Source organism: Megascapheus bottae, chromosome 9 (genome assembly GCF_031878675.1).
Source record: "Megascapheus bottae isolate mThoBot1 chromosome 9, mThoBot2.hap1, whole genome shotgun sequence".
In the NCBI taxonomy this organism is placed as follows: Eukaryota; Metazoa; Chordata; class Mammalia; order Rodentia; family Geomyidae; genus Megascapheus; species Megascapheus bottae.
This window is the reverse complement of record NC_143517.1, coordinates 65546086-65559116: the sequence shown is the minus strand read 5'-3', so window position 1 is coordinate 65559116 and position 13031 is coordinate 65546086. Positions and strand designations below refer to the sequence as shown.

The 13031-nt window shown below is 50.4% G+C and overlaps 1 protein-coding gene across 3 annotated transcripts in view; it reads left to right on the top strand.

The window, feature by feature from the left end:
• Col22a1 (collagen type XXII alpha 1 chain) overlaps window positions 1-13031 on the top strand; it is a 159317-nt gene that overhangs the window by 85407 nt on the left and 60879 nt on the right. For 2 of the 3 annotated variants that reach the window (XM_090339454.1, XM_090339453.1), the window contains 8 exons: window positions 603-656; window positions 904-957; window positions 1318-1371; window positions 1998-2051; window positions 3404-3457; window positions 5935-6021; window positions 7420-7464; window positions 11942-12019. In XM_090339454.1, the coding sequence (XP_090195580.1) occupies window positions 603-656; window positions 904-957; window positions 1318-1371; window positions 1998-2051; window positions 3404-3457; window positions 5935-6021; window positions 7420-7464; window positions 11942-12019 (480 nt within the window). The remainder of the gene's footprint in view (window positions 1-602; window positions 657-903; window positions 958-1317; window positions 1372-1997; window positions 2052-3403; window positions 3458-5934; window positions 6022-7419; window positions 7465-11941; window positions 12020-13031) is intronic. The other variant, XM_090339455.1, reaches the window with a different exon arrangement.

Genomic DNA, 13031 nt, shown 5'->3' with positions numbered 1-13031 from the left:
CTGGGAGGTGGGTCTCACTCATCCCCAGGATTTCAGTCTGAGCACACCCAAGGCACACTATCTTTGCAACCTGTTCCTTCATCTGTAGAAGTTGGGCTCTCCATTCTGACCATCCCAAGCCTAGGATTCAACCCCCAGTTTGTCTCTGAGTCTTGCTGGCACAGCACAGTCACATCTCCCTCAAGAAGAGATCTGTAAAAGCCCGTTCTTCCTCTCAGAATTGTCTGTCATTTTCCCTTGATAATGCACCACCAAAGGTGCTGAGCTGGAGAGAACCCAGGCCACAACACACCAATAAGTGTAGCGTGGAAACCTGATCAAGTGCCATAGAGAAGAGCCCGGACTGTGGAGGTCCCCAAGCCAGAGGGCTTGGCTGTTGTGGGATCCCCCTTCCCCAAGGAAGAGGGTGCTGACCTTAGCAGGAAGGCAGAGTCAGAATCCATCTGGGTCTGGCGCAGTGGGAGAGAAGAGGCCTGAGCCCTTGGGGAGGGAGAGCCCCCCAGGCTCCTGTGCTAAGGCTGAGGGGGAGGCATGTGCACAGGAAGGAGTGGGAGGTATGCTTGCAGGTCAGATGACCTGTTCTCCACGCTTTTTACCCACAGGGGGAGCAAGGCCCCAAAGGAGAGAAGGGCGACCCCGGTGTGCCTGGGGAAGTGGTGAGTGCCCCCGCCCCACACACTCCCCACTCCCTAGAGTGACCCATAGGTGCCTGGAGCCAGCCAGGTCCAGGTCCAGGTGTGAACCGTAGTATCCAGCCAGAAGCCCCGCTGGGTATGGGCCATGCTGTGACTCAGACCACTGGACGGGCCACATCTGTGGATCTCAAATTATGTTCATTGTGTGTGCCCATCTACTGGGAACCAGGGTGATAAGCTACTGGACAGACACATTGTCTCATTTCAGGGACCACAGGGCCGTCCTGGAGAACTGGGCCCTCGGGGACCCACGGGACCTCCGGTAAGAAAGCTGGCTCTAATTTCCCACTTGCTCTTTCCCTCCTCCACCCTTACCCTCACTTGGCGTTGCTCCATGACCACCAGAGGGCGCTGCGGCCCGTGCTGCTGGACCTCCCAGCATCCCAGCCCCTCCACAGCTCAGCCACCAGGGGCTGCCGGGCTCTGCAGGCCTTGCTCTCTGCCTTGTCACTGCTGTGCTGGCTGGAGCTAGCCCCAAATCCCCACATGTGTGATGGAGCAACATGTCAGAAAATCACTGCCCCCTCTCGGTTGTAGATTAACGTGTCAAGGTTTGCTAGACACTTCCTTGCGATGTGTGTGAAGGCCTGACCTGTGACCATTCTTCCTATCTCCTGAACAGGGTGCCAAGGGACAGGATGGCTCACATGGGGCCCCTGGAGCAGCTGGAAGTCCTGTAAGTCCCCCCCCCCCCATGCACACACACTCCACACCCCACAGAGCTGTCCCCTCTCCTGCTACTCCGTCTCTGGGATGGAACTTCGTCTGAGTGCAGGCTGACGGCAGCCCCAGTGTGCTCCTTGCTGCCTTGGTGGTCTTTTGAGAGCCAGCAATTCACCACAAACCCAGGATATTGCTCTCCGCACGTTTCCCCGGAATTGCTCTTCCTGTCCAACCCACAGTCCGCCTTGGCCCAACCCCTTCTTTTAGTGTCTTTCACCTGACCCAGCTCAAGGATCTTTTCTATCAAGTCAGCTCTGAAAACCATGTTCCATCTTCTGTTTTCCTTTCCTTCCCACTTAGAATTAAGGCTGGGCACCTCCTGCGATTTGAAGCATTAGTGGGGCCTGTGCTCCCTGCCCAGCCTTGCCTTCTTCTCATCCCTGTTCTCCGCCCCCCCCCCCACTGTGCTGGAAGCCCAGCCTTGTGGGCTGGCTGCTGCTCTGGAGAGGGAATGTCATGCTGGAAGCTGTTCTAGCAAGCAGGAACGAGCTGCGTGGGGGGGGGGGCATGGAGCATGCTTAGGACTCGCCGTTACTAATAGGACATTGAGCCTTTCTACGTTGCTGTGTCTCTGGCTAGGGCTCCCCTGGGCCTGCAGGACCTCCTGGTGTCAGTGGTCCCCCAGGAAACGTGGTGAGTCACTGGGCCATGAGCCCTTTGTGTCTTCCATTACGTTAACTCTCTCTCCTCCTTGAAACAGAGAGAGGAGCAGGCCTCCTTGTCCTCCGTTGATGGGGAGGGAGTGGGATGGGTATCCTGGTGGACGTGGCCCAGGTAACTAGCTCCCACTCCTGCCATTCTGCTAGGGATTGCCTCCGCTCTCTGGCTGGTAGGTGGAAGTGTCGTGATTGGAGGAAGTCTGAATTTTGCTGATGTTAGGGGACACATATGGATATTTAGAGAATGAAAATGAACTTAGAGAGGTCAAAGGCTTCTACTGGCTATTCCACATGGGAACTGAGACTCAGGTCTCCCTCCCCCTGACTGGCAGGCAGGCCTGGCCAGGCACTCGCAGAGCCCTCTGCTCTGCCCTGCAGAGCACAGTCAGGGGCTCGATGTATGGAGGTGCCGCCTCTCCCGCTCAGATGCGGTGGTTCAAGGTGTCTCTGATGACCCAGCTTTACAGTTCACCATAAACATTGATTCGGATTTGAATGCTCCTTACTAAAACCCACACTGCCATCTAGCCAAGGGCTGAGGACATTTATTCTCCACTGTAGTCCACTGTAGTGCTCCCCATTCCTCAAACCTTCCACAGAATACTCATCTGAGTTTAGAGGACAAATGCTGGACCTGCAGGCATTCTCAGAGCATTGCCGGGATAATGGCACTCATCGGTACACCCACCCCGATAGGGAGTGACTGTTAGGACCCCGGGCCGCGCAGGACGAGGCTGAGGTCGGAGGTGGTTACGGGACATGCTGCCTGTCCACCCAGTCCTTCCCTGCCCAGTGTAGGTGTCAATGTCTCTCTGGCCTTGTGCAGGTGGTTAGCAGCCCCTCCCAGGAGTAGCTCTAGGTTGGCTGTGAATAGCAGCTAGCTCTTTCACCCCCAGGTAGAATGAGGCATTCCCCAGGTCCCCCAATGGGCCTGGATCCCAGTTTCCAGATACTCTTCCCCTTTGGTTTCACACTCCTTGTTTGCCGGGTCTGTCTGTGGGGCGCCTGCTTTGCCCCTTAGCGTCAGCTCCTGGAGGACTCCGTGGGCAGGTCTCTGACACCAAGCCTGTGTTCTTTGGGTCACCCCATCCCCGCTGGCACCCACCCTGCTGAGGCCCCGCCCTTCCAGAGCACCCAGCCTGGTGGGAGGCTTGGCACCATTGCCTACTCTTGTAAGGTGGGCCAGGTGCATGGTCAATAGGCAGGGACTGGGGTGAGGAAGCAAGCCGTCAAGAGTGGAGATGAAGGGGTGGGGGCTCTTTTCTCGTTTTTGGATTCCGAGAGCCAGCAAGGAACTGACCCTGTGAATAACTTTTCTTTCCTTAGGGTGCTCCGGGTATCAGAGGCCCTCCGGGGAAAGATGGCGAGCCTGGTGAGAAGGTAAGCTCAGTCACGCCCTCAGCGGAGACCTCACTGGCGGTAGAGGATCTCGTGCCACATAGAGTCTAGTTGAGGACCCAAGAATTAGAATGGACTGTAAAATAGGAGGCAAAGAGGACACAAGGGCTTCACACCATCCCATCTAACCTCTTTCCAGTCCTGAGAATCAGGCAGATGCCCCTTCGATGGCTGTGGCAGTGGATGCTCAGAGGCAAACTGATTGGCTCCCATCTCGTGACTAGAGGCTCCTGAGCCAGGTGTGTCTGCCTCTGGCCTAGCAGCGGAGATCGCAAGGAAACCCTGCTTCCCTGAAGTGTAGGAGGAAGGGAGAAACAGCATCCACGAGTGACTGATAAACCCCAGAGGCCGAGAAGGGAAGCCCATGCCCTCCGAACCCCGCCCCACCCACCTGGGCTCTTGAGAGCGCAAGTGATGTCGAGGTGACATCCCTGATGATATTAAGCTAGAATTGTGGGAATCCAGAGTGCTCACTGGAACGTGCCCAGTGAGTTGTGTGGGTTTCAAATCCAGGAAAATGCCTTGGTTCTACAACTCTAAACTGGGGGTGGGAGTGGGGGTCTGTTCTGGGGACATCCTGCCTCCTTCTGACATGGTTGGTTGTCACTGCTCGGGGAAAAAACTTATATCAACACAGAGTTGGTAAAGCCAGGGTTTCTGCTGGGAAACTCACTGTGCACTAAACACCCTGGCTTAAGAATCATCGGATCTGCAAGACCCTGGCTCCATGACAGAAGGCTCATAAGGATGCCTGTAGCTACATGGGTCCCAGAGTTGTGGGGATTGGCAGAGAGCTGGGGAGCAGGTGCTCAGGGAAGGCTGGTGTCAAAAGTGAGGCCTAGGGATCTGCAAAGGACAGAAGCAGAAAGGCAGGCAGAATGCATGCTCACCCTCTCTCCTGACAAATTGACTGCAGACACCTTTCCTAGCACTGAATCCTCCACCCAGGTTCCTTGTAGTCTGCTCTGGCTGAAGCATTTCCAAGGACAGATCACTTTATCTCTCGTGTCTTTATATAAACTTTAACAAGAATAGATGCAGACTTTGCATTTTGGCTCCATTTAAGAAACTACGTCTTTCAGATTTATTTTAGAAAGAACAAAGATGAACCAATCTGTAGGAAATATCTCAGAGGCTCAATATCTTGTGCATCGAGCCAATAATAAACACCCTTATGTGCAACGTACATGCTACATTTTTGGAAGGAAGGTAACATCTCAGATGCAATAATGAGTGAAACACCCGAAGGAACAGCGGCCCTCTTGGCTAGTCCCTGACCGTGCCGAGACTGCAGGAGTCCCCTACATACACACCAGTCGGCAAGTCTAGAAGAGTGACCCGAGATGTTAAGGTTTAATTTCAGTAACAAAAGATGTGTAAAGGTTTCAGCATTCAAAACCCAGAAATCCAGAGGGCCACTGGCTCATGCAGCCACTAAGGGGAGCCAGACACCTCTTCTTCCTCAGCGTGAGTCCAGGCTGAGGGCTGAGCCAGGCCCAGGACCTCTGTGCCCTATAAAATGGTAAACCCCACACACAGTATTCTTTCTCCCAAGCCCAGCAGCAGGTCTCCAGGAAGCTGAAACTGCTGTGTGTGCGGGGAAATGTTCTCCATTCCAGGCTCGCTAGACCTCCACCCTCCTCTATTACAGAAGAGCTGGGACAGTTAGACTTCAGGATCTGACTGGGGAAAAAAACACATGTCCATGTTTCTCGGGTTTGACCCAGTATTCCACCCAGAAGCTGCATTGTAGCTTTGAGAAGAGATGAACACCGTTCTGCCATCAGTTCAAAGCCTTGCCTGCTCAACAGATCTTCGCCTTGGCTCTCCATCTCTCTCTCTGATTCTCTTAACTGAACATGGGGCTGGGGGGTTTCACGTGCCACCCAGAGGAGCTGAGCAGGAATGGGGACCCTCTGCCAGTGTTTCATTGGCATTGTTCAGGCTTCTCTGTGTCACATTGCTTTCCTGTGCTTCCACAGGAAAGATGGCCGAGCAATAGATTTATGGCCTGGCCATTCTGGAGACCAGAATCCCAAATCAGGGTGCCCAGAGCCAGGTCCCCGGAGGGAGAGCGGCCCTCATCCAGGAGCTCTGTCCTTTAAAAGGGCTGTCCTCCCTCCACATCTCACCACTCTCCCTTTGTGGGTCTGTCCACCTGGATTCTCATCAAAGAACGCTAGTCACAGCAGATGAAGCCCCGAGGGCCCCGCTTCAGATGGCCTTGTTTAATGTAACCCATGGCATTGGCAAAGATCCAGAGCTGCTTTAGCGCAAGTTTTAGAGAAATGCAATTCAGCCCATAACACACAGGGCACTGCTGGCCTCTGTTTTGTCCACCTCTGGGTGCCTTTTGTTTACCATCACGGCCACCCCAGGAAATCCTGCCTGTGGGGCTGGCTCCCATTGGAAGCTGAAGTCTGCCTAATGCTGACCCTGGAAATTGCTTTTCTCTCCAGGGAACAGCAGGAGAAGAAGGGAGACCAGGGCCAGTGGGGCCCCGGGGAGATCCTGGGCCACCTGGCCAGGGGAAGGATGGTGAACCGGTAAGAGGCGTGTGTGTGTGTGTGTGTGTATGTGTATGTGTATGTGTATCTGTGTCTGTGTATCAGGAATGTGTTTCTATGCCTAGAGAAAACTGGCTGGGAAAAAGAACACAAGTAAAGCAGCTCTGCCAGGCTGTGTAGTGATAGCCAGTCCCCCGGGCCTGAGGTCTAGATCGAGCAGCATTTTCCGCATCTGCCCTGGATAACACTCTGTGTCTTAACTACATAAAGTTATGCTGCTGTGCTTTTCCTATCCATACACGCCTAGGGTAACATGTCATTTATATGTTTGGCACAGTATTACTGTTAATATCTTATTCATAATAATACAGCAAAACAGCTACAGCAATAGACTGCAATGAAAATCATTTGAAACCTATTTGTTATATCTGAATCCTCGCATTTAATATTTTTGGACTGTGATTGAGCACAGCTCTCTGCCACTGTGGGAAGTGAAGCCACAGGTCTGCTGAGCGGTGGGCATTGGCTTTCTGGCCAGCGTGGCAGTGGGCACTGCTTACTGCAGGCCAGGCTGAGTCCAGTACTAGTGACAGTCTGGGCCATCAGTCTGGGCCTTGAAGAAGCTTATGATCAGGAGGAGACTGCTGTGTAGTGAGTTATCCGTAGTTCAGGACAGTCACAGACATGTGCAGAGAGGAGTTCCCAGACGTTCTGCATCCGTGTGTGCTGCCTTCAACAAACCTCTTCAGCCTGAAGGGAGGGGCTCCTTTCCTGAGCTCCCCCAGTCAGCCTGGTATGGTAGGGTGGCTCTTCTCCTTAAGCATAGCAAAGAAGCTGGGGATCTGGCTTTGGAATCAGGTGAGCCCTGCTCTGAAGCCCAGCTTTCCACTTACTTGTGGGAGCTAGTAATACTTGTATTATCTTTAAGTGGTTGCATAGAGGTGTGCCATTCACGGAAGCAGTTTATTAATACAGTGAGTCTTGATTGATGGCCCCTCTTTCCACATTCTCACCCGCCTCTCCTAACTCACTCCTGCCTCGCTTTCCTTCATTTTAGGTTATGTTTGGATTCGGTTTTGCCATGTAACAGCAGCTTATGTGTGCAGTTAATCTTGATCAATGCCATCGTTTCAACATCTTCCCCTGCCTTCCACCTACCCCTTCCCTGTATCTCTCCATTCTGTGGTTTTGCCTGCATCCTCTCCCTTTTCACCTTTCTTAATCTATGTTAAAAAGTAGACTAAGAGGCGATGTGCTCACACTCACCTTGAGGCAGGAGGCAGGAATCATACTTGGCCTTTTGCGGTACAAGTCGGGGCCCAGTGCACAGCCCCTTTGTGTCTGCCTGTTCCCTAGCAGAGGATGCAGGCAGCATGGCGGGGACAGCCAGTGCTTGCTCACGACCTCACACCTGTCCCGTGTCTTCCTCTTCTCCAGGGTCTGCGAGGCTCCCCTGGCTTACCTGGTCCTCCAGGAACCAAGGTAAGTGCTCACATGCCAATGATGAAGGGCCCTTCGGAGGACCGTGGGAACTTCTCACTGTAAGCAGCCCTTGCTCATGGGCCCAGTCCACTCCCACTTCGCTCAGCTCCTCAAGCTCCCCTTGGTTAGAGGTTCCGTGATTGTGAAATGATGCCCACACAGTCATATTATTAGCCTGATTTTGGTCACGGATGATTGCTGCTCATCAGAGGCTTCATGAAATGCAGCTCTACTTCTCACTTACGTTGGGTCTTAATGGGGCCTCTGGTGTGCGGAGTTCCGGACCACTGGGGGTCCCTCGTTGGAATCCAGTGAGTGGCTCTGCCATACTTGGTATGCAGTGGCAAAGGGGACAGAGAGGGGAGACGCAGCTGTGAGGAATTAGAAGCCCCTCCTGGGCATTGGTGTCCAGCATGTACAGTCTCTGGGGACTGTCCTGGCGGGGAAGATGTCTGTGCCTTATCTGGCCCGGGAGGGAGGGGCAGTGAAGGTGAAGAACAGCCAGATCCCTCCCCCTTCCCAGAGACTGCAGTCCAGGAAAGACAGGCTTTACTAGGTGGTCAGGAAGTCCTGCCACAATCTGTGCGGTGGTTCTTTCTTCCATTTGCTCAGCAGTGCATGGGTGGCCAGGATGGGTATGTCTGTTACCTGGTGCACACTTCCTCACCCATGGAGCTGCTCACCTGGGCAGATCTGCAGCTCGCAGAGGGGCAAATGGATGTTTAAAAAAAGAGTGCTGGATGGAGGGAGAGGGAGGTCCACCAAACCCAGTCCACCAAACCCAGTCTAGGTTGAGTATGTATGGGCTCTTGGGTGAGGTGGCCTTTGCCCTGGCCTCATATGGCACGTGGCATTTTTCAGTGGGGAGAAGAAGGTAGTTGCACAGAGGCACAGGTGTGGAGAAGATGGTAAGGCTTGTGATGAAGTCTTTCCCACGGATTAGGCTGCAAACTCAGCCTCCAGGGAGAATTATCACCCGCTTAGGTGCATGTACTAAAGAATATGTATCGAAGACATTACAATGCTTAAGGCTTTCACTTGTTACACCTATTTGAGTTTACACAGATAAAATGAGTACAATGTCATTGTCAATGTCAATATCCCGCACATATGCACAAAAATTTTATTTCTCCCAAGTTCTTTTGTATGACCTGCAGTGCCGTAAATTAATCACCTCAAGCCACACTCTGAGTGGGGGAGCTTTCAGCCTGGCACCTTCCATCCAGCCTGGGATCTTACACTTAGCCCTCTCCACTGGCACCGCAGGTCTTATTCCAAGCCCCAGAGAGCAGCCATCTCACTGGAGTCTTTACTTCTTTTATTCTGTAGATGTACTGTTGGGATCACAGAGTGGATTGCTTTTACAATTGGATGTGAAAGGCTCCACTTGAATTACAGCCAGCACAGGGAAGTGTGAGGCTGCAGAGATGTTTACTGTGTGGACATGAAACTTCTTTGCTTCATATTTTTCCTCCCTGTTCAGCAGGTGGATCCTGTAAGCATCTTAGTGTCATGGAGTTGAGATCGTAGTGTGCTCATATGCTTTTGCAGTATGCTAACTTGTATTGTTTATGATTCATTTCTTTTCCTAAATGAGAGACTCATGTTTGAGAGTCATTGTAAGACAGTTCTTTGTTTCCTGAGGCATGGGAAGGAATGAGGTGTCTCAAGTCGGGGGACTGTAACCACTCCCGCTGCCTGAGTCCAGACTCAATGAATTTTTAGTCACCTACAGAGCATGCTGGAGGATCATGCCTGCCTGAGGGGCCCCACACTATCCAGAGCCTGCCCTGGAGGAGATCCAGACCTCAGTGTCTGTATGATAACTGGTTATGGCCATGTGTGTAACATCAGCAGGTTGGTTTTCCTTATCCCTGAGATGCACCTGCATCTTTGAGATCTACAAAAAGCAAAAGAAGATAGTTTGAGTACCTCTTCCACATAGAGTTTGGGTAAAAGAGAGGAGGTCATTACCAATAACACAGTTTCCTATGCCATGGCTCCTGTCTGTAATCTAGCTACTTTAGGAGACTGAGACCTGAGAATCATGGGTTGAAGCCAACTGAGGCAGACTCTTCTCCCTAATTAACCAGCAAAAAGCAGAGAGTGAAGGTGTGTCTCAAGTTGTAGAGTATCAGTCTTGAACAGTAAGGTTAAGTGACCAGGTGCCAGTGCTGTGGGTCCCTGAGGTTGATGATATTAGGGTGGTTCTAGAGGAACAGCATGGAAGAGCTGGGTAATGGTGTTAAGGTAGCTTAAACCCAGAGCCTGGGTTCCGTCCTTAGCATTCCTGCTTAAAGCTGCTGCTCTACCTCTTGAGTCACAGCTCCACTTTCTGCTTTTTACTGGACAGTTGGAGATGAGATTCTCATGCTCTTTCCTTCCTGGGCTGGATTTGAACTGTGATCCTCAGATCTCAGCCCCCTGAGTAGCTAGGATTACAGGTGTGAGTCACTGTGCCATATAGATGTACATACATACACATATATCTGAATGTTTATACACACATTTTGTGTGTATATTCAATTATATATATATTTATAGCTGTAATCCCTATTTCCCCCCATCTTTATGAATGATCTTCTACCTCGGAACTTAGCCCTGAGTATTGATAATAAGCAGACCCTAGGACTGAGTCAGCTTTTGGGCACAGAGCCTAGATCTGTACTTGTGATGAACAAAGAGTGAGCGTTAGCTGAATGAGTATGTAACTTATATACTCATCTGGGAGGCTGTGATGTTGCAGGAAGAACAATTCAGCATAGCTGATACACTTTACTTAAAGGTCCCCAAAAGAAAAGGTTTTCCCATTGAAATGATGGGTGAAGAAGAATAAGCTGCTTGGCAGGATTCCAGCGTCTCATCCCTGAAGTCCTAGCTACACAAGGGACTGCAACCTGGTGGGTCAAAATTCAAAGCCATTTCCACAGATACCCCTTGAAAATGGAGCTAGGAAGATGGAAGGGATGGGTAGGGTTGGGAAAAATGAATGGAGATGCATTGTACTTACCAACTCACATGTTGAACTAAAATCCCTTTGTATAACTACTTAAAGAGAACTGAATAAATAAGCGTTCAGAGCCCTGTCAGGCAGAAAATCCGCAGAACTGCATGTGTGGACTGGCAGGGTAGCCTGGGGGAGGAGCTCTGGTGGTGGGAACTAAGTGGAAGCACGACACCCAGTTTTGAGCCCGGGTACTGGCAACAACATGAGCTGATGATTATTTCTAGAATTACTTGGAACTACCTCTAGGCATTTCCATGGTTCTACCTGGAATTGGCTCCCTGCATGTTTTCTCGGTGGCTCTTCACAACCAGTTTCAGAGCCTATTTCCACTTGTCACATGTCTTACCTCACCCTAGGGACATGAAATGGCTTGAGCGAGGTCACCTGACGTCTGTGTGTTAGATGGGCAGCAGTTCACCTAAACTAACACAGGTGTGACCTCTGCACAAGATTGTTGGAGTCATGTACATTTCGGATCAAATTTCATTTGGATTGTGGGTAGATTATAATAGGCAAACTACATAGCTCATCTGCCTCACTGTGGGGCTGAAGTGACACCCCAAATGAATGTAATTAGTGTTTAGAGGAAAAGTGTATGATCCCCAGAAAAAGTGTACAGTAGCCTGTGGGAACAGGGAATGGCTCTTGCTATTAGGATCAACACTTAATTTCAGAGATTAAAGTTGTAGAAATTTCTGGAAAAAGCACATAACTCTTCTATAAGAAATGATAGTTTGTTCTCTTTTTAATCTTTCCTTCTTTCTTTTTCCTTTTCCCATCATACGTACAATGGCAGGCAGGCAGGCAGGCAGGGGAACCGAGTTGCAAATATAGCAGCTAGCTTGTACTGTGGGCCAGACACCAGGCCTCAGGCTCACTGCGCTTTATCTCACTTAATAGAGTAGCCGGGGTGGCCGCTTCTACTAGCTACCCTGTAAGATGAAGACATTTACTTTCAGAGCACTCATTACTTCCCAAAGTTTCTTAAATCCGGGTGAAGTCCTCACTGTGAACCATTCTGCTTGAAACAAAGTGTTGCCCCAATCGGCACTAGGCCCCTCACTGCCACCCCCATGACATGTAAGATATTGGTCATTTCCTGACCAACTGATGGGAGAATTTACTGGTGATCGGGGACCTGGAGTTGAAATGTGAGGGCCTGTGTGGCTGCAATAGAGGAATGATGGTTTGCAGGTTGGGGGCGGGGAGGACACTGTAGAGTTGGACCCTAGTTATCACCCAGGATGAGTCACAGTGCTGTAGTCACAGTTACAAGTTGAGGTCCATGTAGGCTGGGCCTGTTTGGAGGGTGGGCTCCCCTGGTGCATTGTGGGAAATCTCAGAGGGCAGGGATGGGGATGGATTGGCTGGCACAGCAGTTAGGCTCCCAGGAAGAACACTCTTCTGTCTACAACTTGGTCAATTTCCTTCCAGTGCTGACCGCTCTGTCTTATTTTATTTCTCTTTCAGGGTGACCGAGGAGCCCCTGGGATTCCTGGCTCTCCTGGCAGCCGTGGCGACCCGGGCATTGGGATTGCTGGACGTCCTGTGAGTGTTTCTTCAACCCATGCTTTCAGCTCTCTCCTTGGCCAGGAAGCATTGCATGCTGGCTAGATAGGAGCCTGCAGCCTGGGCTCCCTGTAGGACCCTGCATTTCCACTAATGTGGCCTTGAGGCCAGATTGGCGGAGGTTCCGTGGGCATGGCTGACATGGCTGTAAAATATGGCGTCCTTTCTATAGGAATAATCACATGGCTTGTGGATATTCCAAAAGTGCTGGACAAATACTACTAAAGTTTAATGGAGGGAGAATAAAAATTCCTCATCCCAACTTTTTTTTTTTTAAATTTTCCCCTGCTTCTTATTTTGGAGTTCCTTAGTTCCTTCATCTACAATTGTTTATTGTTGACTCAGACAGTATCAGTGTTCAACGAGGTGTCCTTTCTGTCTAGATTGATTTAATCACACAGGGATCAGGTTGGTCTGTGCCTTAAACCTGTGTTTGGTGGTGATATTGGATCATTTTTAAAATATACCAAGTGAGAGAGAGAGAGAGACAGACAGACAGACAGAAAGGGAGGGAGGGAGGAGAGAAAGGGGAGAGAGGGAAGAAAGACAAAGAACCTGTCTATGATTGTGAACCTGTAATGTCTGTGTAACTATAGAGCTCTAGGTTAATTCTTATCTTAAAATTGTTATCTGACGCGTTATTAGCCTTCGTCATCTCAACTTTGAGGGAAGGAATGATAGCCAGTGGCACTGAGCTAGTTGGAAAAGGAAGGCAATGTAGAAAAACAATGTGTTTTCTTGTATTTCAGGCAAAAAAGTTAATTATCCTACTTATTCTAATTAGTGAGGAAAAAATACCAGTGAGATTATGTTTCCAAAATGCAATCTACAAATTAGTCTTATTTGACTTATTTTAGATTATAATTCCCACCATCTACTATGTGTATTTAGATCTCTGGAAGTGGTACTTATAAGACTTTGTAAAACCTCTAAGTTACAAGAGCTCCTACAGATCAATGAAGCCCAGATCAAAGATCGCTCTCAATGTTCC